A 27,796-nucleotide genomic window follows, 5' to 3' on the forward strand; every position below is an offset into this window, starting at 1 on the left:
CACACACACCACAATTACTATAGGAACACAATGTGCGCAGACTCACAACAGAACACGTTTAATGTTAAACATCTGAACAACACTCATAGCACGCACTGAAATGAACACAAAAATCACTAACACACACACACACAATAACCCCTCAGGCATAACACTTGTGTTTCTTGTGTATATAATAACACAAATAATCCTATGAACACCTGAAGAGATTCATATATACACAACAACACACAAAGAAACACTTTCACTTCAACTAAAACATCAAAAACACAAAATCAAATGTAAAAAAAACACAATTTATTTAGATAATAACACAAACTAAACAGATAGACACAATAAAAATTATACACACAGAACACATGCAAACAAATACAGACACACACTTTCAAACTCTCAATGCAAACACACATGAACACAAACACACACTCGTATAGTTGCAACACGTCAGGCTTACACACACTTAAACATCCAAACATATCAAACTACACAATGCGACACACATTTGTACGCATCGACTGAAACGAACATACACGCGTGTAAACATCAACCCACTTGTGATCAGGTGACCTCGTTTCGCAGTAAAGCGGCCACCGATAGAGGGCGCCACTGAGCCGCTGACGTCACCGAGAGAGAGGGGGTTGAAGAAAAGAGGGAGAACGAGAGAGGGGTGACACTATAGGGAGGGACGGGTGAGAAGAGAAAGAGAGAGAGAGAGGGGGGAGGGGGAGGAGAGCGAGAGTGGTGGTGAGGGAGAGAGAGAGAGGGGGGGAGGAGAGCGAGAGTGGTGGTGAGGGAGAGAGAGAGAGGGGGGGAGGAGAGCGAGAGTGGTGGTGAGGGAGAGAGAGAGAGAGGGGGAGAGAGAGAGAGAGAGGAGGGGGAGGGCGAGAGAGAGAGAGAGAGAGAGAGGAGGGGGAGGGCGGGAGAGAGAGAGAGAGAGAGGAGGGGGAGGGCGGGAGAGAGAGAGAGAGAGAGAGGAGGGGGAGGGCGGGAGAGAGAGAGAGAGAGAGAGAGGAGGGGGAGGGCGGGAGAGAGCGCGAGGTTGTCGGGTCCAGGCCGAGGTTACCACAGGACACCCAGGACTCTCAGGCGCAGAAGAAGCTCCGGAGGTTGTCGCGGATCCTCGCGTGTGTTCGGCGGAGCTCGAGCTCGTCTGGTCGGGCAGCAGGCGCGGGAAGTGTCGCTGCTGTGGCGGGAGTCTCGTCGGCGAATCTTCAGATCTCGGACTCGAGGACCCGCCATTAGACCCGCGGACACGTTCGGACTCCAGTGTCTTCTGCGTCCAGGCGTCACGAGCTGGTTTCTGAACTCGCGTGACGGACACGTCTCTGGTCCACGGACCGTCCCCGAGCCTCGAGGTCAGCAGGACCAGCTCGTGCCTCCTCAGACATGTGAACCGTGTCCTGCACATGAACGGTCTTCCTGGAGCAGCATGTACGACCGCGTGAGTCCCGGCGGCCCCGGATCCTTCCTGGGCCTGGACTTCTACCACCGAGCCCCGGGGCTGCTGGAGAAGGGGCTCGGGATGGCGGGCCTGCAGCGGCCGCTGCTGACGAGCAGACACTGGAGCGGATCCAGCCATTGTGAGTCTCTGTTAAACATTAACGTGTAACGAGTGTGTGTCCGCGCGACAGACGTGTGTGTTGAACACAAGGTTCGCCAGAAACATTTAGTTTGTATTGAAGCGACTGAGATTTAGGAAGAAAAAGAGATATTTTATCAAGAAAGTGTCAGTTCATGAGGTTTTAAAGCAGAAACAACTACATTAACAATAACATTAAAAACATGAACAAAAACAACAGTAACAACAATAACATTAAAAACAACAGTAACAACAATAACATTAACAACAACAATAATAAAAACAACAGTAACATTAACAATAACATTAACAACATGAACAACAATAATAAAAACAACAGTAACATTAACAACATGAACAACAACATTAACAACAATATGATTAAAACATAAAGTTGGTTTATAAAATATTACAGTCAAATGACTAAAAGAGTTTAAAGGCGTAAAAGTCTAATGTTTTATGTGATATGATGGAAATAAATAGTGAACAATAATAATAATAATTTGAAGTGAAGCAGATTCAACACGAGATTAAAGATAAATCTCGATCTCAACAACGATGAGTTAATAAATGTCATGAAGTTAGATTCAATATACTTTGTAAACAGATCGTTAACACATGTTTGTTTGTTCTGCGGCAGGTCGATCAGTAACCATGGTAACCAGCATTGAATCATCCATTAACGTGAACAATCACATTTAAGGTGAAGAGGTTGAATAAAAACTTCTTGTTTTCTTATGTTGATGTTCAATAACATCACAACACAAACTAGTCAGAAACACACAACATAAATATATATCAGTTTTAATTCAACTTTACATTTATGAATCTTTATCCTCATATATTTCAATGAAACATATTAACTTTTCAGCTCCTGCAACACAACAAACATGGCGTCTTGTTATGTTGTCATCACGTGACTTGTTGACATCTGGTCCGAGCGTCTGAATTTATTTATTTCATATTTACCGTAACTCTTCTGATGTTGGGGCAACACTTTCGTAACCTACTTGTGTGTAGACGTTTGTGTTCAGTTTATGGTGAAGTTTTCGTTAACAGTGCCAGGAATATTGTGTAGAAGTGAACCTGGATGCTATTCTTGATTTATAACACATCGTTTTGCGTGAACACACAAACATGTTTTTGTGTTCGACCTGAAACACAAAACTTTATATTTAGTGATTAGTTCTATGTCATTTGGTGCTCCGCCCTCTAACCGCTTTGCTATTGGTTTACCCCTATTGCACCGTCTCGTCTCTGAGAAAGCTCAATGAACTCGCCACCCAGCTGGGTTCAGTCCACTTCCTTTAAAGGCGGGAAATACCCGCTGAACTTCCTTCTTCAACTCAGCAAGAAAGCCCCTGACAGATCGATCTGTATTGAAATGGCAGACGAAAGTGAAATGATGAGCATGGGTTGATCTGAGCGGGACCTTGGACCGTTCTCCACACGCTGGAGAACTCCCTGGTCCCGTCTACACGTAGTGTTTATGCCTCCAGGTAAGGGATTTTCTCTGCTGGTGTGCAGACAAGTCCTTGGACCTCAGCTCCTGTTTGGTCTGTCTTTCCTGCAACATTTGCTGGATAACGGACGGATTGTGGTGACATTGAGAGTGTTCGCATCAGCCATAGCAAGTGAGATCTCCTGCTGGTGCTGGACCCTCTCACAGGCCCGACCTTCGAGCCTCTTGACCAAGTCCCACTGGATATCTTGTCTTTTCTTGTCTTCTGGCGTTGACGGCCACGGAGAGAGCGAGTGAGCTTTGTGCTCTCTCCACTAGCCATGAGAGTCTTTCCTTCGGGGTAGAGGAGTCTTCGGTGTCATTGCGCCCCAACCCAGAGTTCCGCCCGAAGGTTCTCATTTCCTTCTTCCAGGCGATGACCCTCACACTGAGGGCCTTATCAGCCACCCCACTCGGACCTGGTTCAGGAACGTCTTCACCTGTTGTGTCCAGTGAAGGCTTTGGCCTATTACTTGTGGCGGGTGCCTGTGTTTAGGCGCTTTGATGCCCTATTCATCTGCCACGGTAGATGCCAGCGGGATGAGGCGATCTCCCCCACAGAGGTTTTCTCATTGGATGAGATCGGTCCATTATCCGGGCCTACCAAGCAGTGGGTGGATCTGCTCCCAGTGGACCGAGGGCACCTTCCGTCCGTGGCGTTGCAGCCTCAATGGCTCTTTTGCGGGGCGTTGCAGCAGAGGACATCTGCTCGGACGCTTCTTGGGCGTCCACGGCAACCTTTGCTAGAGCCTATCTCCTCGACGTGACGTCGGGATCAGTAGCTCATACGTTTTTTTTAGCGCTGCTGTGCCCCCCCAAGGCCCGTGGCTCCAGTAGATTTGGATCCTGGGCCAACGGGGCCCTAGCGATGCTGCTTCAGGAGCGGCGTCCAGCTCAGGGTACATTTATCCCGTCAGGCTTTACCTCGGGTTCAAACCAACAGCGAAGCGGTTAAAGGGCTTCGCACCAATTCGTATAACCTGAGATAATGATCACGACTCGGGTTATCAAGCGTTTCACTGATTGATTGTGTGTGTGCGGTTGTTTATTTAATCACTGTGTTTGTGTTTACCATGGGGCGAGTCATGTGACCCGCGGGTCATCAGATCAAGTCCTAATCCCCAGATCAACACTGGTGCAGCACTATATTTATAGCTCATTGATCTGGAGCGAACATTGTGATTGTCTAGCATACTATATATCACGACATATCAACATATATCACGACATATCACTATATATTGCGACATATCACCATATATCACTATATATCACCATATATCACTATATATCACCATATATCGCGACATATCACCATATATCACGACATATCATTATATATCGCGACATATCAACATATATCACGACATATCACTATATATCGCGACATATCAACATATATCACGACATATCGCCATATATCACGACATATCAACATATATCACGACATATCACTATATATCGCGACATATCAACATATATCACGACATGTCACTATATATCGCGACATATCACCATATATCACTATATATCAACATATATCACGACATATCGCGACATATCACCGTATATCACTATATATCACGACATATCATTATATATCATGACTTATCACCATATACCACGACATATGACATCACTATATATCACGACATATCACAACATATCAACATATATCACGACATATCAACATATATCACCATATATCACGACATATCAACATATATCACGACATATCGACATACAGTATATCACCGTATATCACGACATATCACCATATACACGACATGTCACAACATATTAACATATATCACCATATATCACCACATATCACCACATATCAACATATATCACGACATATCACCATATACACGACATGTCACGACATATCACCATATATCACGACATATTAACATTTATCACGACATATCACGACAAATCCACATATATCACGACATATCAACATATATTACAACATATCACCACATATCACGACATATCAACATATATCACGACATATCACCATATACACGACATATCACGACAAATCCACATATATCACAACATATCACCATATATCACAACATATCACCACATATCACGACATATCAACATATATCACGACATATCACCATATATCACAACATATCACCACATATCACGACATATCAACATATATCACGACATATCACCATATATCACGACATATCACCATATACACGACATATCAACATATATCACGACATATCACCATATATCACAACATATCACCACATATCACGACATATCAACATATATCACGACATATCACCATATATCACAACATATCACCACATATCACGACATATCAACATATATCACGACATATCACCATATATCACGACATATCACCATATACACGACATATCACGACAAATCCACATATATCACGACATATCAACATATATTACAACATATCACCATATATCACGACATGTCACGACATATCACGACTTATCACCATATATCACAACATATCACCACATATCACGACATATCAACATATATCACGACATATCACCATATACACGACATATCACCACATATCCACATATATCACCACATATCAACATATATCACGACATATCAACACATATCACCACATATCAACACATATCACCACATATCACCACATATCACCACATATCACCACATATCATGTATATTGAATGGTTGTATCGTGATATGTATCAACACACTCTTGACTACACAACTCTGGTCATTCGGACACACGTGCTAGATTTGAAGTCAAATGAACAACAACATCAATGTTCAGAAGGTCTGTAGTTTGAATCCTGCTCTTACTATTGTTATGATCAGAAGCTGATTGAACTGATTGAACTTACAACAAAGAAAAGTGAGAGATTCATACAAACCATGAATGGACTGAAGGTCCTCGGTTCAAATCCCATTAGACTCAAAGATGTATTTCTGAAAGCCTGCTCGGCTCTTTGTGTCCCCGTGATGGACCGCTGACCCGCCGGGGTTAACTCCGCCTCCGTCCCATGTCGGCCGGGATCGGCTCCCGACCCTTGACCCGGGGAAGACGGATGAAGGAGCAGCCGTTAGGGTTCGTGAGAGTCGCAGATGTTGGATCAGGACAGATGTGTGGACATGAAGGTCACACGGGTCATGATGTGTTGTTGACGTCCAGGGTTGAATCTCCCTCGTGGTCCTGAAGGTGAAGACGACCTCTGTTGACCCCAAACCTCATGACCATCAGAGTCTGATCCAGAACTGACCCTGGTCTGAGGTCGGACCTCCTGGTCTCTGGTTCTGAGGGTCCACAGATGATGACACACAACTGTTGTGTTGTCAGTGTGTGAAGAAGAAGTTTAAACGTGTGTTGATGGAACTGATGGAGTCGACAAGAGTTTGTACGCGCATTACAGTTACCATGGTTACTGGTGTTTGATGCTTTTCTAAGTGACAGTTTTATGAAGTAATTTCTACAAAAGTAATATTAATATTCTTTACTAAATATTAATGTTTATTTATATATATATATATATATATATATATATATATATATATATATAGTGTACTGTTGTGTGTCGTACTGTTTTGTACTGTTGTCTAGTGTAGTGTTGTGTGTCGTACTGTTGTTTAGTTTTGTGTAGTGTACTGTTGTGTAGTGTACTGTTGTGTGTCGTACTGTTTTGTGTATTGTACTGTTGTGTAGTGTACTGTTGATTAGTGTTGTGTAATGTTCTGTTGTGCACCGTTGTTTAGTGTTCTGTTGTGTAGTGTAGTGTACTGGTGTGTACTGTTGTGTTGTGTAGTGTAGTGTTGTGTTGTTGCACTCTCACCACTAGAGATTGTTCTTCTGTGTGTTTGGAATGAAGAGTGTCCTGCAGGTCAAAGGTCAAACACCATAAGAGACTCAGGCGATTGCTTTCGTGACATAGTGTGTGTGCGTGTGCGCGTGCGTGTGTGTGTGTGTGTGTGTGTGTGTGTGTGTGCGCTCGTGTGTGTGTGTTGCAGAGCAATGACTCACGGACAACAGTGACCTACATCTTTCTTTCTTTCACCTTCTATCTGTTCTTTCTTTCCAGTGTCAGCTGCTCAGTCATCACTTCTGAATGATCCTCTAATGGACACACACACACACACACACTACATATATACACACACACGCACGCACTACATAGCTACACACACGCTCTACATAGATACACACACACACACACACTACATATATACACACACACACACTACATATATACACACACACACACTACATATATACACACACGCACTACATATATACATGCACTACATATATATATACACACACACACACTACATATATACACACACACACACTACATATATACACACACACGCACTACATATATACATGCACTACATATATATATATATATACACACACACACACACACTACATATATACACACACACGCACTACATATATACATGCACTACATATATATATATACACACACACGCACTACATATATACACACACACACTACATATATACACACACACACACACTACATATATACACACACACACACTACATATATACACACACACACTACATATATACACACACACGCACTACATATACACACACACACACACTACATATATACACACACACACGCACTACATATATACACACACACACTACATACATATACACACATGCACTGCATATATATACACACACACACACTACATATATACACACACACGCACTACATATATACATGCACTACATATATATATATATATACACACACACACACACACTACATATATACACACACACGCACTACATATATACATGCACTACATATATATATATACACACACACACACACTACATATATACACACACACACACGCACTACATATATACACACACACGCACTACATATATACACACACACACTACATATATACACACACACACACTACATATATACACACACACACACTACATATATACACACACACACTACATATATACACACACACGCACTACATATACACACACACACACTACATATATACACACACACACGCACTACATATATACACACACACACTACATACATATACACACATGCACTGCATATATATACACACACACACACGCACTACATATATACACACACACACACTACATATACACACACACACTACATATACACACACACACTACATATATACACACACACGCACTACATATATACACACACACGCACTACATATATACATGCACTACATATATATATACACACACACACACTACATATATACACACACACACACTACATATATACACACACACGCACTACATATATACATGCACTACATATATATATATATATACACACACACTACATATATACACACACACGCACTACATATATACATGCACTACATATATATATATACACACACACACACACTACATATATACACACACACACACGCACTACATATATACACACACACGCACTACATATATACACACACACACACTACATATATACACACACACGCACTACATATACACACACACACACACTACATATATACACACACACACGCACTACATATATACACACACACACTACATACATATACACACATGCACTGCATATATATACACACACACACACGCACTACATATATACACACACACACACTACATATACACACACACACTACATATACACACACACACTACATATATATACACACACACACCTACTACATATATATACACACACACACGCACTGCATATATATACACACACACACTCTACATAGATACACACACACACACACACACACACACACACACACACACACACACACTACATATATACACACACACGCACTACATATATACACACACACACACGCACTACATATATACACACACACACACACTACATATATACACACACACGCACTACATATATACACACACACTACATATATACACACACGCACACACTACATATATAAACACACACCCCTGTCTGTGTGTGTGTGAGGGGGGGTTGTGCGATGTCGCATACACGCCTGAACCCACAACTCTTTTACAACTTTATCGACAGCCTACTCGTGACATGTCGACAGAGATGTCAGTGAAACAACTATAACGACTATGTTTCAGCTGCTACACACTTGTTGTCGAGCGACAACGTTGTGTATCTTTGAGTTGGGTCATCTGACAGAAGAGTGTGTGCACGTGTGTGCATGTGTGTGTTGTAAACATGTATTTATAAATACTTTTACTGCTTCATGTTGACACACGAGTGACATCATCGACCTTCATGTTTCAAGTGGTGTCACTTCCTGTTCCTCAGCCATAGAGACGGAGAGCACGAGCTCAGGTGAAGACCTGCAGGTGCAAAGTCCTCCTTCTCCTTCTCCTCGTGCACCTCCTTCTCCTCCTTCACCTCCTGCTCCTCCTCGGGTCTACAAGCCCTGCTTCGTGTGCCAGGACAAGTCGTCAGGTTATCACTACGGGGTCAGTGCCTGTGAGGGCTGCAAGGTACATGTACACTCTTCTACACACTCGTATACACACGAACACACACACACACACACTCTATTTACACAACGAGGCTGCGACCTTTGACCTCCCAGGATCACTGAGCCTCTTTGCTTCAATCAAAGTTTGTGTTGACATGTGACACGTGTTTCTCCAGGGTTTCTTCAGGAGGAGCATCCAGAAGAACATGGTCTACACGTGTCACCGAGACAAAGTGTGTGTCATCAACAAGGTCACCAGGAACCGCTGCCAGTCCTGTCGCCTGCACAAGTGTCTGGACGTGGGCATGTCCAAGGAGTGTGAGTGACCTCTGCTGACCTCTTAGTTTTTACTCTTGGCCTGAACATCTCTAATGTATCTGTACATGGTGTCCATCTGAGTGATCATTCTCTTGTTTAACCTGGACTTCATCCCTGAACCTAAGCCTTTGAAAATTAGGTCTCAGAGGCGTGTCATCTCAGCCGATACTGCAGACAGTTTTTCTGCTATGATTGACCCTCTTTCCTTCAATGACTGCCTAAACGTGGACAGTTTGATTCACTGTTTCACTGATCATTGTGTTGAAATACTGGATCAAACCTGTTCAATCGAACCTGACAATTCAGAAAAAAACGTGCCCTTGGACAAATGAAGATCTCCTGAGTCTGAAGAGACTTTGTCGAAAGACTGAGCGTCTCTGGAAGTCCACTAAACTTGAGTGGCACAAACTTCACCTCAGAGATCTGCTGTCTTCTTACAATGAGATGGTAGAAACTGCTAGATCTGATTACATCAGGAAACTGGTAGCAGTAAATAAGAAAACCCCCAAAGTTTTGTTTGAAACGATTAATTTTCTCGTGTCTCCTGCTCCTCAAATCACGAGTGTCTTCTGTGAAGCTGACAGCAATGCATTGTTGAGATTTTTCACTGACAACATTAAATTGATCAAAGAGAAAATCTCTCTTTTGTGTGGAACCCCTACTGTCTCTGAGCCCCTCTCCTCCTCTTGGTCTTCCTTCACTGCTGTATCTCTGGGTGATATTTCGGCACTAGTGAACAAGATGAAACGCTCCTCTTGCTCAGATGACGTCCTTCCTTGTAGGCTGGTGAACCTCTCCATTTCTACAGGGGTTTTTCCAAATGCATTTAAACATGCTATTGTAGAGCCTATGCTCAAAAAGCCAGGCTTAGACCCAACTGACCTCATTAATTTCAGGCCTATTTCTAAGCTCCCCTTCTTATCCAAGATCTTGGAGAAGGTGGTGTCTGAGCAGCTGTCTTTGTTCCTGGATCAGAGCGACATCCATGATGATCTGTTCTGGGTCCTTTATTGTTTTTGCTGTACCTGATTCCCCTGGGTAAAATCATTCAGAGATTTCCTGATGTTTCTTATCACATTTTTGCTGATGACATCCAGCCCTACTGCTCCTTTGATCCAACTGAGCCCCAGAGGCTGAACAGCTTAGTCAATTGTTTGCTAGAAATCAAACAAAGGCTGAGCGAAAACACTTTGCACCTAAATGTGGACAAAACTGAAACTCTGGTGATTGCTCCTAATGATAAGATTCCAGGGTTGAGTCAGTACTTGGGTGCAGTCTGTCAAACTGAGCCTGAGAAACCTGGGTGTTGTATTTGATAAAGACATGTCTCTTGTTCAACACTGTAGAAAACTGACCAGAAACTGTTTCCTTCAACTGAGAAAAATCTCTAAACTTAGGAAAATGTTGTCACAACATGATCTGGAGCTTGTAATCCATGCGTTTGTTTCTTCTCGTCTGGACTATTGTAACGGTTTGTTTTCATGTCTTAACAAGAAGGATCTGTCTCGTCTGCAGTTGATTCAAAACTCTGCAGCCAGAATTCTGAGCCGCTCTAGTAGAAGAACTCACATTTCTCCTTCAAACTCTTCACTGGCTTCCAGTTTCTTTCAGGATCAACTTTAAAATTCTGGTTCTTACTTTCAGATCTATTCATGGTCAGGCTCCTCCTTACATCACTGATCTGATCCAGCCTTAGACCCCAGCTCGGGCTCTGAGGTCTGTGGATCAGAATCTACTTATGGTTCCTCGCACATGGTTCAGGACCAGAGGAGAGAAATCCTTCCAGACTGTTGCTCCTAAGCTTTGGAACGATCTTCTCTCTCTTTGCTCTTGATGATCTACTGACTCCTTTAAGAAACATCTTAAGACGTTTTTATTTGTTCAGGCTTTTCCTTGATTTTCTGGAACTCTTTTTTGAATATTGTTTTGATTGTTTAAGTTCTTTGTGACCCTGGTCTGGAAAAGCGCTATACAAATAAAAATGACTTACTTACTTACTTACTACTAAACTCTAGTGACCTCTGCTGACCTCTAGTGACCTATAATGACCACTGCTGACCTCTAGTGACCTCTAACAATTATATTTATGTTCTTGTTATGAAAAGCTTTTGAATGAACCATAAATTAAAGTTTGATTGCTGTTTGATGAAGTGATTGTTGTCAATAAAGTGATTTGAATTCCAGTGGTGAGGAACGACAGGACGAAGAAGAAGGAGGAGAAGAAGCGAGTGATGGAGGTGGAGGTCTACGTGTTGTCAGCTGACACGGAGCAGATGATCGAGCGAGTTCGTCGAGCTCATCAGGAGACGTTTCCATCGTTGTGTCAGCTCGGCAAGTACACCACGGTATGATCCCGTCTTCCTTCTCCTCCTTCATCCCATCTTCCTTCTCCTTCATCCCGTCTTCCTTCTCCTCCCTCATCCCGTCTTTCTTACCCTCCTTCATCCCAACTTCCTTCTCCTCTTTCATCCCATCTTCCTTCTCCTCCTTCATCCCGTCTTCCTTCTCCTCCCTCGTCCCATATTCCTTCTCCTCCTTCATCCCGTCTTCCTTCTCCTTCATCCCACCTCTGTCTAACCCCTCCGTGTCACCCCTCCGTGTCACCCATCCGTGTCACCCCTCCGTGTCACCCCTCCGTCTCTTCCCTCCGTCCCACCCCTCCGTCCCACCCCTCCTTCCCACCCCTCCGTCTCACTCCTCCGTTTCATCCCTCCGTCTCACCCCTCTGTCCCACCCCTCCGTCTCACCCCTCTGTCCCACCCCTCCGTCTCTTCCCTCCGTCTCACCCCTCTGTCTCTTCCCTCTGTCTTACCCCTCTGTCTCACCCCTCTGTCTCTTCCCTCCGTCTCACCCCTCCGTCTCACCCCTCCGTCTCACCCCTCCGTCTCACCCCTCCGTCTCTTCCCTCTGTCTCTTCCCTCTGTCTTACCCCTCTGTCTTACCCCTCTGTCTTACCCCTCTGTCTTACCCCTCTGTCTTACCCCTCTGTCTTACCCCTCTGTCTCACCCCTCTGTCTCTTCCCTCCGTCTCACCCCTCTGTCTCTTCCCTCCGTCTCACCCCTCTGTCTCTTCCCTCCGTCTCACCCCTCTGTCTCTTCCCTCCGTCTCACCCCTCCGTCTCACCCCTCTGTCTCACCCCTCCGTCTCACCCCTCCGTCTCACCCCTCTGTCCCTGCGACAGAACAACAGTGCTGAGCGTCGTGTGGCTCTGGACGTGAGTCTCTGGGACAAGTTCAGTGAACTGTCCACCAAGTGCATCATCAAGACGGTGGAGTTTGCCAAACAGATGCCGGGCTTCACCACGTTGACCATCGCTGACCAGATCACGCTGCTCAAGAGCGCCTGCCTCGACATCCTGGTGAGTTGACCTTCATGAGGTCAGACCTTCCATCAAGTATTGACTTGAACGTCATTTTTGCTATTGTTTATAACTGGTTTATTTTTGAACAAACAGATGTTTTAAAATGACACATTGATTGTTTTGATAAATACATTAGTTTCACTAAACAGTATAACTTCAGAGAAACTGAATGAATTTAACTATTTATTCAAAGAATCATTAAAAAGTGTAAAAGGTTCCATTCGTCCATATTAACTGGCACGAGGCGCTTCCTCCTCTGACCACCAGAGGGCGCCAGCACACTTTGACCTTCCTCGTGTCTCCAGATCCTGCGCATCTGCACGCGCTACACTCCGGACCAGGACACCATGACCTTCTCGGACGGTCTGACCTTGAACAGGACTCAGATGCACAACGCAGGCTTCGGCCCTTTGACCGACCTCGTCTTCTCCTTCGCCAACCAGCTGCTGCCGCTGCAAATGGACGACGTTGAGACTGGTCTGCTTAGCGCCATCTGTCTGCTGTGTGGAGGTACTGCAGCCTCAGTGCTCGTCATAGTCTTATTATAGTTATTATTATAGTATTGATCGTGTTATTATAGTTATTATAGTATTGATCGTGTTATTATAGTTTTTATAATTTAAGTATTGATTGTGTTATAGTTATTATTATAGTTATTATTATTATAATTATTATAGTATTGATCATGTTATAGTTGATATTATTAAAGTATTGATTGTGTTATAGTTATTATTATTATTATTAAGGTATTGATCGTGTTATTATAGTTGTTATAATTTAAGTATTGATCGTGTTATAGTTATTATTATTATTATTATTATAGTATTAATCGTGTTATAGTTGTTATAGTTATTATTACTATTATAGTATTGATCGGGTTATTATAGTTGTTATTATTAAAGTATTGATCTGGTTATTATAGTTATTATTAAAGTATTGATCGTGTTATAGTTATTATTATTATATTATTGATCGTGTTATTATAGTAATTATTATATTATTGATCGGGTTATTATAGTTATTATTCTATTATTTATTGTGTTATTATAGTTATTATATTATTGATCGTGTTATTATAGTTATTATTATATTATTGATCGTGTTATTATAGTAATTATTCTATTATTGATCGGGTTATTATAGTTATTATTCTATTATTGATTGTGTTATTATAGTTATTATTATATTATTGATCGTGTTATTATAGTTATTACTATTATAGTATTGATCATGTTGATAATGTGTATGATGTTTATGATGGTTATAATATTGATAATGTTTCTAATATTGATCATACTGATGGTATTGATGATATTGATCTGTTCCTGCTCAGACCGTCAGGACCTGCAAGAGTCCAGCAAGGTGGACGACCTTCAGGAGCCGATGCTGGAGGCATTGAAGGTTTGTTTCTAGAGAATAATATGATTAGAACTGATAATAATGATAATAATGCTAATAATCCTAATATTAATGTGACATCTGTGTTTACATTTGAGTTCAAATAAAAGTACAATTTCTCATAAAGTTACGTACCCTTTGAATGGAAAATAAAATTATTTAAAGATGATAAAACACAGAGAGAGAAAATAAATGAACATAATAAAACAAATTTTGATGAAATGAAATAGTTATCATATGAATGTAAAAATAATGCTGTGAAATAAATTGAAATCTATGTTTAGTCGACAAATGATTATCTAAAGATGTTTTAAGTCAATATTTATGTAAAACTGTTGAAATAAAGTAACAACAAGGTGATGAATGTTTAATAAATAATGATGTTTCCAGTTGTATGTTCGGAGGAGGAGACCTGACAAACCCTGCATGTTCCCCAAGATCCTCATGAAGATCACAGACCTGCGCAGCATCAGTGTGAAGGGTGAGACACACACACACACGCACACGCACACTGGTACAGGTATAAAGACCTCCTGTCGTTCCTTCTCTCTCCACCAGGGGCAGAGCGCGTCGTCACTCTGAAGATGGAGATCCCGGGTTCGATGCCGCCGCTCATCCAGGAGATGCTGGAGAACTCTGAGGGTCTCGAGGGTTCCTGCAGCACCAAAGCAAGAGAAGAAGAGGAGGACATGTCGTCCAGAAGTTCTCCCACCCCCCCCTGAGCCTGGGAGCAGGTTCTAGCTTCACGACTGAAGGAACTTTATGAAGTCATTATGCAAATACTTGTACATACACAGACTCTGAGTGTTGCATCAGAAGTTATTTTCCTACATGTACATGTGTAAATATACCCACGTCCTGTAGCCACGCCCCCTCGCACCTGACGCTTTTCTAGATCCACGTCTTTGTATCACTGAATAAACACCTCCGACTCTGAAGCTGCTTGACTTGTTCCTCGTGTTACAAGAACCTTCTCGTGTTAGAAGAACCTGCTCCTGTCACAAGAACCTCCTCGTGTCACAAGAACCTGCTCGTGTTAGAAGAACCTGCTCGTGTTAGAAGATCCTCCTTGTGTTAGAAGAACCTGCTCCTGTTAGAAGAACCTCCTCGTGTTAGAAGATCCTCCTTGTGTTAGAAGAACCTGCTCCTGTTAGAAGAACCTCCTCGTAACCTCCTCGTGTCAGAAGAACCTGCTCCTGTTAGAAGAACCTCCTCGTGTTAGAAGATCCTCCTTGTGTTAGAAGAACCTGCTCCTGTTAGAAGAACCTCCTCGTAACCTCCTCATGTTAGAAGAACCTCCTCGTGTTAGAAGAACCTGCTCCTGTTAGAAGAACCTCCTCATGCTAGAATAACCTCCTCATTTTAGAAGAACCTCCTCGTGTTAGAAGAACCTGCTCCTGTTAGAAGAACCTCCTCGTGTTAGAAGAACCCACTCGTGTTAGAAGAACCTCCTTGTGTTAGAAGAACCCCCTCGTGTTAGAAGAACCTCCTCGTGTTAGAAGAACCTCCTCATGTTAGAAGAACCTCCTCGTGTTAGAAGAACCTGCTCCTGTTAGAAGAACCTCCTCATGCTAGAATAACCTCATTTTAGAAGAACCTCCTGGTGTTAGAAGAACCTGCTCCTGTTAGAAGAACCTCCTCATGTTAGAAGAACCTCCTCGTGTTAGAAGAACCTGCTCCTGTTAGAAGAACCTCCTCATGCTAGAATAACCTCCTCATTTTAGAAGAACCTCCTCGTGTTAGAAGAACCTGCTCCTGTTAGAAGAACCTCCTCGTGTTAGTAGAACCTCCTCGTAACCTCCTCGTGTTAGAAGAACCTCCTCGTGTTAGAAGAACCTCCTCGTGTCAGAAGAACCTTGTGTCAGAAGAACCTGCTCCTGTTAGAAGAACCTCCTCGTGTCAGAAGAACCTCCTCGTACCTCCTCATAACTTGTGATACTTCGTAGTATTTGTAACCTTTGTGCCCTTCAACCTTCTTAGGCTCGATTTCGATTCTCAGTTTGAGCACTATCACTAGCACTACCACTTCTCCATCCTGTAGGCCCTTCACCCTACAATATTGTGAGATTTGGGCACCGCCTACCCGACGTGACGTCATCAATCGTTGCCGCTGACGTCAGCAGAAGCGACTGAGAACCTGCTGCAAAAGCAACACTGGCTTTACTCCTGGCGTTATATCGTTATATATTGAACTATCCGCAGAAGAAGATTTCATCGAAACATCAAGTGCTGTTAGAACATTTCACGGTAGGTTTTTGCTTCAAAAATGTTGTTAACGCGCTAAAGATACCAGCGATGTATGCGTTTCTTTGTTGTTGTTTCCTAAAACGATGCAAACGGTATTGAACTAAATTTGGAGCTTATTGTGATTGTGTTGATCGATGTATTTTGAGGTTTATGAACTGTTTACGACCACAATTGTAAGCGGAATGCTAAACGTGCTAGCAATGGTCAATACAAGCGATTTAGTTACAAGATTCTAGTTCGTTTTATAAAACCATGCAAACGGTAGAGAAAGTTTGGAGCTTATTGTGATGTAAATTAATGTGTTTTTTAAGAAGCTAACAATGGTCAATATAAGCCTCCACTTACCTGTTAGTTTTGTTTTTCTAAAAGAATGGAAACAGTAGTAAACTATGTTTACAGCGTATGTGTGTTTATCAATCGTTAATATATAATATAACATAAACCTGAAGTTATTTGAACATATTTTCAGTAGCTTTTACTCAAACTATTATTTTTGAATGTTTCTAATGGTGTGAATGTTCCTCCTCAGGTTCTCTCTCCTGCAGAACCAACTTCAACTTACGACGGTTGTGGTTCGACGTGGAGACTGAGCTACAGCAGGATTTTCACCAGTGTTTGTTTTATTAAAATGTTTATAATTTAACATTTGTATTTATTGTACCAATATGAATGTGAATGTGTATTAAGGAATGACAACACTAGAATTTGACCAAACAATCTGCCACACGTAACATGCAGAACCAAAATAAAGTGCAACAACCAAACAACAATAATGCTTAAACAAAATAATGCTTCAATATATAGAAGAACAAAAACCCCAAAAAAGAAAGTCCATCTACATTTTGTCTTTATTTTCTAAAACAGATTTTTTTGTTGTTCTTCATGCCTCCTTTGCTGCTTCCTCCAAGTACCATAAGGGTGTTGCCGGGCTTGAAGCTGAGGACCCTGGGAAACCCTGGGAGACCCGAGACAGAACCGGGTGTTCTGGACCCGGTTTGGGGGATTCTGCATGATCCTGGAGAACTTTTGAGGCAACAATAGCATTATAATCCAGACATTCAAATAATGTGGAAATGATCAATTGTGTTGCTTTTATGAGTGATGTGTGGTAAACTGTTAAGTGTTGTCTTAACACATACATAAATACACATGATTTACTTAAAATACTTGGCTTTAATGAAATACACAAACAATGGCATCTTCACTGCTACTCTTAAAAGTGTATTAGCATGAAATATCGTTGAAAACAATGCTTAATTCTTCTATTTGTTCAGGCTTTTCCTTGATTTTCTGGAACTCTTGTTGTGTTATCAGTTTTATCTTGACCTTTAAAGTATATACTTTATTGAATATTGTTTTGATTGTTTAAGCGCTTTGTGACCCTGGTCTGGAAAAGCGCTATATAAATAAAAATTACTTAATTTCTTACTTACTTAATTAGCGTCGAATTAAACATTGTTTTTATCAAACATCAAACCGGAGTCTGTTCCGTCGCTCCAACACGACGTCACTTCCATCCCGGGTCTTATACTTCCCGTCGTGGAGAAAGATGAACAATCAGAGTGAGTCACGGGTCGTTTATTCGCCGCTTCAAGTCAAACAAAATACAAGCTTTACGATCGATCGTACACACTTTCTCCCGGCGACTGCACAGGTCAATAGTCCCGGGAGAAAAGGTCCCGAGTTGTAGAAACATCACTATATTTAAGGCAAATCTCCGGTCCAGGAGGTCGTCTCTTTCCGGCCAAATGGTCCTTTCAAGTTCCCTGTGTCACGATCACCCGCAGAGAGACATCCTAGTTTGTTTTCTTGTAATCTAATCATTCAAGTGTTCTCGGGCGGTTGTTTTCTTCTCTTCCGTCTTTTAGCCCCCCTTTCTCAGGTGTGTCTCGCTTCGTTCTTTGATCTAAGATTCAAGGTGTGATTTGCAGATGTTTTAAATTACTGGTGTCGAAACTTTAATTCTAGTCCAAGTTTGTCTTGAAACTGTGGGAATTACTCTGAGTGGAATGTTAGATCTTAGATCAAGCGAGTAGTTTATACTTTATATTTTGATTATCTTTAAGCATTAAAGTTAAGTATGGCGTATACGTATATAATAATTTGAATCTTACACTGTTAAAAGTTAACAAGTTAAAAGTTTATGAGCATGAAATATCGTCGAAATAATGCATACTCAAGAGTTTACGAACAGAATAACGGTAGCATCTTCACCGCGTGTTTAAATTTGATCTACATGGAATATCAGCAAAAACGATGCTTTCACATGACATTCATGAAGACACTAGTTTTAAAGCGAGAATACTCACATTTGTGAACTGAGTTCCTCGCCATTGTTCCCTCAGCACTCGGGTTCGAAGTGTGTCTCGACCTTCACTACCTCTAGTAGGGACCCCTGGCGCTACTTAAACACTTAGTGGCCCCTGAACTGTCTGATTAAAACCAAACTGAGTCAACATAACTTTTCTTCCTCATAGTTTCAAACGTCTGTCAGAAGCTGCAGTAGATGCATCACCTCAGTCCACACGTGAGACGACGATACACGGGTCTGATTGGTCCACTCCCATGATGCAACACTGCTGGAGAGGCTTCCATGTTTGGTCACCTCACATAACTGCGGGTCTACGATTTCATCTGGGATTCATGAAGATCTTCTATAATCTGTTGATGTTTATCCTGATGTTTGAGGAGGTCATGTCAAGAGTGACCTTTTATTGTGTTGGTGTCCGTCAACACAAGTGTGTGTGTCTGCGTCAACACAAGTGTGTGTGTTGATCTCCACAAACAAGACGACGACATTTAACACAAGGACTGTTTGTGTCGTCACTGACGAGTGAAGAGTGTGTTGTGTGTGAATATTGTGTTGTGTGTGAAGAATGTGTTACTGTGAAGTGTGTTGTCTGTGAAGAGTGTGTTGTGTGTGAAGAGTGTGTTGTGCGTGAAGAGTGTGTTGTGTGTGAAGAGTGTGTTACTGTGAAGTGTGTTGTCTGTGAAGAGTGTGTTGTGTGTGAAGAGTGTGTTGTGTGTGAAGAGTGTGTTGTGTGTGAAGAATGTGTTACTGTGAAGTGTGTTGTCTGTGAAGAGTGTGTTGTGTGTGAAGAGTGTGTTGTGCGTGAAGAGTGTGTTGTGTGTGAAGAGTGTGTTACTGTGAAGTGTGTTGTCTGTGAAGAGTGTGTTGTGTGTGAAGAGTGTGTTGTGTGTGAAGAATGTGTTACTGTGAAGTGTGTTGTCTGTGAAGAGTGTGTTGTGTGTGAAGAGTGTGTTGTGCGTGAAGAGTGTGTTGTGTGTGAAGAGTGTGTTACTGTGAAGTGTGTTGTCTGTGAAGAGTGTGTTACTGTGAAGATCGTGTTACTGTGAAAAGTGTGTTGTGTGTGAATAGTGTGTTACTGTGAAGAGTTTGTTGTGTGTGAAGAGTGTGTTAATGTGAAGAGTGTGTTTCTGTGAAGAGTGTGTTACTGTGAAGATCGTGTTACTGTGAAGAGTGTGTTACTGTGAAGAGTGTGTTACTGTGAAGAGTGTGTTGTGTGTGAATAGTGTGTTACTGTGAAGAGTTTGTTGTGTGTGAAGAGTGTGTTAATGTGAAGAGTGTGTTTCTGTAAAGAGTGTGTTGTGTGTGAAGAGTGTGTTACTGTGAAGATCGTGTTACTGTGAAGAGTGTGTTACTGTGAAGAGTGTGTTACTGTGAAGAGTGTGTTGTGTGTGAATAGTGTGTTACTGTGAAGAGTTTGTTGTGTGTGAAGAGTGTGTTAATGTGAAGAGTGTGTTTCTGTGAAGAGTGTGTTGTGTGTGAAGAGTGTGTTACTGTGAAGATCGTGTTACTGTGAAGAGTGTGTTACTGTGAAGAGTGTGTTGTGTGTGAAGAGTTTGTTGTGTGTGAAAAGTGTGTTAATGTGAAGAGTGTGTTACTGTGAAGTGTGTGTTGTGTGTCAAGAGTGTGTTGTGTGTGAAGAGTGTGTTACTGTGAAGATCGTGTTACTGTGAAGAGTGTGTTACTGTGAAGAGTGTGTTGTGTGTGAAGAGTGTGTTACTGTGAAGAGTTTGTTGTGTGTGAAGAGTGTGTTAATGTGAAGAGTGTGTTACTGTGAAGAGTGTGTTGTGTGTGAAGAGTGTGTTGTGTGAAGAGTGTGTTGTGTGTGAAGAGTGTGTTATTGTGAAGGTTGTGTTGTGTGAAGAGTGTGTTGTGCGTGAAGAGTGTGTTGTGCGTGAAGAGTGTGTTGTGCGTGATGTGTGTGTTGTGTGTGAAGAGTGTGTTACTGTGAAGAGTGTGTTGTGTGTGAAGAGTGTGTTACTGTGAAGAGTTTGTTGTGTGTGAAGAGTGTGTTAAAGTGAAGAGTGTGTTACTGTGAAGAGTGTGTTGTGTGAAGAGTGTGTTACTGTGCAGAGTGTGTTGTGTGTGAAGAGTGTGGTACTGTGAAGAGTGTGTTGTGTGTGAAGAGTTTGTTACTGGGAAGAGTGTGTTGTGTGTGAAGAGTGTGTTATTGTGAAGGTTGTGTTGTGCGTGAAGAGTGTGTTGTGCGTGAAGAGTGTGTTGTGCGTGAAGAGTGTGTTGTGTGTGAAGAGTGTGTTACTGTGAAGAGTGTGTTGTGTGTGAAGAATGTGTTACTGTGAAGAGTGTGTTACTGTGAAGAGTGTGTTGTGTGTGAAGAGTGTGTTGTGTGTGAAGAGTTTGTTGTGTGTGAAGAGTTTGTTGTGTGTGAAGAGTGTGTTAATGTGAAGAGTGTGTTACTGTGAAGAGTGTGTTGTGTGTGAAGAGTGTGTTACTGTGCAGAGTGTGTTGTGTGTGAAGAGTGTGTTACTGTGAAGAGTGTGTTGTGTGTGAAGAGTGTGTTATTGTGAAGAGTGTGTTGTGCGTGAAGAGTGTGTTGTGCGTGAAGAGTGTGTTGTGTGTGAAGAGTGTGTTACTGTGAAGAGTGTGTTGTGTGTGAAGAGTGTGTTACTGTGAAGATTGTGTTACTGTGAAGAGCGTGTTCTGTGAAGAGTGTGTTACTGTGAAGAGTGTGTTGTGTGTGAAGAGTGTGTTACTGTGAAGAGTTTGTTGTGTGTGAAGAGTGTGTTAATGTGAAGAGTGTGTTACTGTGAAGAGTGTGTTGTGTGTGAAGAGTGTGTTGTGTGAAGAGTGTGTTACTGTGCAGAGTGTGTTGTGCGTGAAGAGTGTGTTGTGTGTGAAGAGTGTGTTGTGTGTGAAGAGTGTGTTACTGTGAAGAGTGTGTTGTGTGTGAAGAGTTTGTTACTGTGAAGAGTGTGTTACTGTGAAGAGTGTGTTGTGTGTGAAGAGTGTGTTGTGTGAAGAGTGTGTTACTGTGAAGAGTGTGTTGTGTTTGAAGAGTGTGTTACTGTGAAGAGTGTGTTGTGTGTGAAGAGTGTGTTACTGTGAAGAGTGTGTTGTGTGTGAAGAGGGTGTTACTGTGAAGAGTGTGTTACTGTGAAGAGTGTGTTACTGTGAAGAGTGTGTTGTGTGTGAAGGGTGTTTTACTGTGAAGAGTGTGTTACTGTGAAGAGTGTGTTACTGTGAAGAGTGTGTTACTGTGAAGAGTGTGTTGTGTGTGAAGAGTGTGTTACTGTGAAGAGTGTGTTACTGTGAAGAGTGTGTTACTGTGAAGAGTGTGTTGTGTGTGAAGAGTGTGTTACTGTGAAGAGTGTGTTACTGTGAAGAGTGTGTTACTGTGAAGAGTGTGTTACTGTGAAGAGTGTGTTACTGTGAAGAGTGTGTTGTGTGTGAAGAGTGTGTTACTGTGAAGAGTGTGTTACTGTGAAGAGTGTGTTACTGTGAAGAGTGTGTTGTGTGTGAAGGGTGTTTTACTGTGAAGAGTGTGTTACTGTGAAGAGTGTGTTACTGTGAAGAGTGTGTTACTGTGAAGAGTGTGTTGTGTGTGAAGAGTGTGTTACTGTGAAGAGTGTGTTACTGTGAAGAGTGTGTTACTGTGAAGAGTGTATTACTGTGAAGAGTGTGTTACTGTGAAGAGTGTGTTGTGCAGGATCTCAGACTCGTCAAGCAGCAAATACTTCCTGAGATCATTTAAGGATCATTATCTCATCAAACACGTCTGGATCTGTCATCAACGTTCGACAACTTGATTCAAGTCTCACGATAGAAAAAAAACACAAAGTCACAACAAAACGTCTCAGTCGTGAAGATCAAACAAAGAGACTTTATTCATCAATATTGTGTGTTTATGTTGATTCAAAAGCTTAAATAATGTTAGAAATGAATCAGGAACACAATCTTTTACATGATGTGTGTCAAAATATGATTCAATACAATATTACATTAATATTATTATTAATATTATTATTATTAATAATAATAATATTATTAATAAAATTATTAATGTAATATTATTAATGTAATATTATTATTAATAATATAATAATATTATTACTAATATTAATACTATTATTACTAATATTAATAATATTAGTAATAATATAATAATAATATTATTAATAATATTATTAAGATTATTATTAACAAGAATATTATTATTAATAATATTATTATTGATATTATTATTATTGATATTATTATTAATGTAATATTATTAATAATATTATTAATATTAATATTATTATTAATGTGTGATACAGGACTGTAGTTGTGTAGCTGTTGATATGTGTGATACAGGAGTATAGTTGTTGATATGTGTAATACAGGACTGTAGTTGTTGATATGTGTGATACAGGACTGTAGTTGTGTAGTTGTTGATATGTGTGATACAGGACTGTAGTTGTGTAGCTGTTGATATGTGTGATACAGGAGTGTAGTTGTTGATATGTGTAATACAGGACTGTAGTTGTGTAGTTGTTGATATGTGTGATACAGGACTGTAGTTGTGTAGCTGTTGATATGTGTGATACAGGAGTGTTGTTGTTGATATGTGTAACACAGGACTGTAGTTGTGTAGTTGTTGATATGTGTAATACAGCAGTGTAGTTGTTGATATGTTTAATACAGGACTGTAGTTGTGTAGTTGTTGATGTGTGTGATACAGGACTGTAGTTGTGTAGTTGTTATGTGTAATACAGCAGTGTAGTTGTTGATATGTGTGATACAGGACTGTAGTTGTGTAGCTGTTGATATGTGTGATACAGGAGTATAGTTGTTGATATGTGTAATACAGGACTGTAGTTGTTGATATGTGTGATACAGGACTGTAGTTGTGTAGTTGTTGATATGTGTGATACAGGACTGTAGTTGTGTAGCTGTTGATATGTGTGATACAGGAGTGTAGTTGTTGATATGTGTAATACAGGACTGTAGTTGTGTAGTTGTTGATATGTGTGATACAGGAGTGTAGTTGTTGATATGTGTAATACAGGACTGTAGTTGTGTAGTTGTTGATATGTGTAATACAGCAGTGTTGTTGTTGATATGTTTAATACAGGACTGTAGTTGTGTAGTTGTTGATATGTGTGATACAGGACTGTAGTTGTGTAGTTGTTATGTGTAATACAGCAGTGTAGTTGTTGATATGTGTGATACAGGACTGTAGTTGTGTAGCTGTTGATATGTGTGATACAGGAGTGTAGTTGTTGATATGTGTAATACAGGACTGTAGTTGTGTAGTTGTTGATATGTGTAATACAGCAGTGTAGTTGTTGATATGTTTAATACAGGACTGTAGTTGTGTAGTTGTTGATATGTGTGATACAGGACTGTAGTTGTGTAGTTGTTATGTGTAATACAGCAGTGTAGTTGTTGATATGTGTGATACAGGACTGTAGTTGTGTAGTTGATTTCTTTTATGTGCTTCATTGACAAGTAGAGTTGAGCGTCATCATCATAACAGTAAAGTTCATAAAGTGTCTTCTGATCAAGTCTAGTGGGAGCATATAGATTGTGAAAAGGACCAAGAACAGAACCTTGTGGGACACCATACAGAGGTTCTTTCTATCTGACGGGATTTAAGCCAGTTTAGTTCCAAGTATGTCTATATGGTTTAACCTTAAGAAGAATGTGGTGTCAACAGTGTCAACAGGTCTATAAACTGTTCTGGTTCTGTTGGATCTGTCGTGAGCCTTTGACACAGTTGAACCAGATCCTGAAGCAGGGCCGGGTCTAGGCAGGGGCAAGAGGGGGCCTGGCACAATGCCCCCTCAAGATTTGTGGCTGCCCCCTCATACATGCCTGTCTAGACCCGGCCCTGTCCTGAAGACTGAGGGATGAAGACTGTCTGGGTCTGTGTTCCAGTGGCTCTCCTCATACCTTTCTGTTTCAGTGTATCTGTCAATCAAATGAGGTCTGAATCATCAGTTGTGTGGAGTCCCTCAAGGTTCTGTTCTAGGTCCTTTATTGTTTGTACTTGATCCCTCTGGGTCAAATCATTCCTGATGTTTCTTCCACATGTTTGCTGACGACATCCAGCTCTACTGCTCTGTTGATCCAACTGAGCCCAAGGGGCTGAACTTAGTCAATTGTTGCTAGAAATAAAACAATGAGAAAAAAAACATTTTGAAGCTAATTGGTGATTGTTGATGATAAAGTTCAGGGTTGAGTCAGTACTTGAGTGACTTAGGTCAAGTTACGTCTCAGAGGCGTGTCATCTCAGCTGATACTGCAGACAGTTTTTCTGCTATGTTTGACCCTCTTTCCTTCAATGACTGCCCAAACGTGGACAGTTTAATTCACTGTTTCACTGATCATTGTGTTGAAATACTGGATCAAACCTGTTCAATCGAACCTGACAATTCAGAAAAATGGTGCCCTTGGGCAAATGAAGATCTCCTGAGTCTGAAGAGACTTTGTCGAAAGACTGAGTGTCTCTGGAAGTCCACTAAACTTGAGGTGCACAGACTTCACCTCAGGGAGCTGATGTATTCATACAATGAGATGGTGGAAACTGCCAGATCTGATTACATCAGGAAACTGGTAGCAGCAAATAAGAAAAAAACCCAAGTGTTGTTTGACACGATCAATTCTCTCGTGTCTTCTGTGAAACTGACATTAATGCATTGTTGAGGTTTTTACTGACAACATTAAGTTGATCAAAGAGAAAATCTCTCTTTTGTGTGGAACCTCTGCTGTCACTGAGCCTGTCTCCACCTTGTGGTCCTTCTTTAACATTGTAACTCTGGGTGATATTTCATCACTGGTGAACAAGATGAAACCCTCCTCTTGCTCGTCTGACGTCCTTCCTTGTAGACTCTTTATCAAAGTGTTTTATGTAATTGGCCCCTGGGTTACCAATATGGTGAAGCTCTCCCTTTTCCAAATGCATTTAAACCATTGTGGAGCCTTTAGTCAAAAAGCCAGGCTTAGACCCAACTGACCTCAGTAACTTCAGGCCTATTTCTAAGCTCCCCTTCTTGTCCAAGACCTTGGAGAAGGTGGTGTCTGAGCAGCTGTTCCTGGATCAGAGCGACATCCATGAGAAGTTTCAGTCTGGCTTCCGTAAACATCTACGGAGACAGTTCTTACTGAACGTGTCCAGTGACATCATGATGTTCTGGTTCTGTTGGATCTGTCGTCAGCCTTTGACACAGTTGAACCAGATCCTGCTGAGAAGACTAAGGGATGAAGTGGGACTGTCTGGGTCTGTGTTACAAGGGTTCTCATCATACCTTTCTGGGCACAGTTTCATTGTATCGTTCAATCAAATGAGGTCTGAATCGGCAGATCTGTTGTGTGGAGTCCCTCAAGGTTCTGTTCTGGGTCCTTTATTGTTTTTGCTGTACTTGATTCCAGAGGCTGAACTTAGTCAATTGTTGCTAGAAATCAAACAATGTGCGAAAACACTTTGAAACTAAATGTGGACAAAAGTCAAACTCTGGTGATTGTTGATGATAAAGTTCAGGGTTGAGTCACTACTTGAGTGACTTAGATCAGTCTGTCAAACTGAGAAACCTGGTGTTTGACAAATGTCTCTAGTTCAACACTGAACAAAACTGACACAAACAGTTTCAAGTGGGAAAAATCTCTAAATTTAGGAAAATGTTGTCACCAGATGATCTTGTAATCCATGTGTTTGTTTCTTCTCGTCTGGACTATTCTAACAGTTTATTTTGTGTCTTAACAAGAAGGATGTGTCTCGCCTGCAGTTCATACAAAACTCTGCAGCGAGAATTCTGACCCGCTCTAGTAGAAGAACTCACATTTCTCCTTCAAACTCTTCACTAGTTTCTTTCAGGATCATTTTAAAATTCTAGTTCTTACTTTCAGATCTATTCATGGTCAGACCTTCATGATCTGATCCAGACTTACACCCCAGCTCGGGCTCTGAGGTCTGTGGATCAGAATCTACTGATGGTTCCTAAACTTCCGGACCAGAGGAGAGAAATCCTTCCAGACTGTTGACTCCTTCAAGAAAAATCTCAACACACTTTTATTTGAGCTTTTCCTTGATTCTCTGAGACTCTTGAGTTTGTCTCTGTGTTGATCTTTTAAGTTTATATTTTATTGAATATTGTTTTGATTGTTTAAGTTATTTGTGACCCTGGTCGGGAAAACTGTACAAATACTAATTACTAACTAACTGGTACCAGGTCTCTGTGTGAGATGTTCCCTCAAACCAGACCAGGACCAGGTGTTAGCTTTAGCGGTCACGTTGACGTAGATTAAGTCCATTGATGAACCTCCAAAGGTCACGTGACATAAACACACAACCTCCATGTTTACTGCCCTCAGTGTCATTAAACAGATAAACACACACATTGTCAACGACTGTCATTAACTTGTGTAAATAAAGTTATGGTCAGTCAAGAGAACGATCAGTTCTTTATTTCTTTACCATTTTCTTTAGGGGTCGCGACCTTCATCTCTCTTCATCTCTCTTCATCTCTCTTCATCATCCTCACCTCGACGCCAAACATCTTCTCCCATGTTCTCTCATCGCC

General features: G+C 41.4%; 1 protein-coding gene and 1 long non-coding RNA gene across 3 annotated transcripts; one reads left to right on the top strand and one right to left on the bottom strand.

The window, feature by feature from the left end:
* Window positions 1-1,041: 1,041 nt before the first annotated feature.
* On the top strand, window positions 1,042-15,657 carry LOC148064716 (retinoic acid receptor alpha-B-like). The gene is made up of 9 exons (XM_087808803.1): window positions 1,042-1,580; window positions 9,473-9,660; window positions 9,818-9,959; window positions 12,144-12,304; window positions 13,142-13,318; window positions 13,627-13,831; window positions 14,655-14,722; window positions 15,110-15,200; window positions 15,278-15,657. The coding sequence occupies exons 1-9, from the start codon at window positions 1,430-1,432 to the stop codon at window positions 15,439-15,441; spliced, it is 1,347 nt and encodes a 448-aa protein (XP_087664929.1). The 5' UTR covers window positions 1,042-1,429; the 3' UTR covers window positions 15,442-15,657.
* A 2,190-nt stretch (window positions 15,658-17,847) lies between these two features.
* Window positions 17,848-19,405, bottom strand: LOC148064717 (uncharacterized). 2 transcript variants are annotated; one of them, XR_015713461.1, is made up of 3 exons: window positions 19,276-19,405; window positions 18,400-18,496; window positions 17,848-17,989 (listed from the first exon to the last, which is right to left on the bottom strand). It is a non-coding gene; the product is annotated as an uncharacterized LOC148064717 (long non-coding RNA). The 2 variants fall into 2 exon arrangements; XR_015713460.1 differs by lacking the exon at window positions 19,276-19,405 and adding an exon at window positions 18,600-18,702.
* Window positions 19,406-27,796: the final 8,391 nt, after the last annotated feature.

The sequence above is a fragment of the Callionymus lyra genome, chromosome 15 (genome assembly GCF_982586985.1).
Source record: "Callionymus lyra chromosome 15, fCalLyr1.hap1.1, whole genome shotgun sequence".
NCBI lineage: Eukaryota > Metazoa > Chordata > Actinopteri > Syngnathiformes > Callionymidae > Callionymus > Callionymus lyra.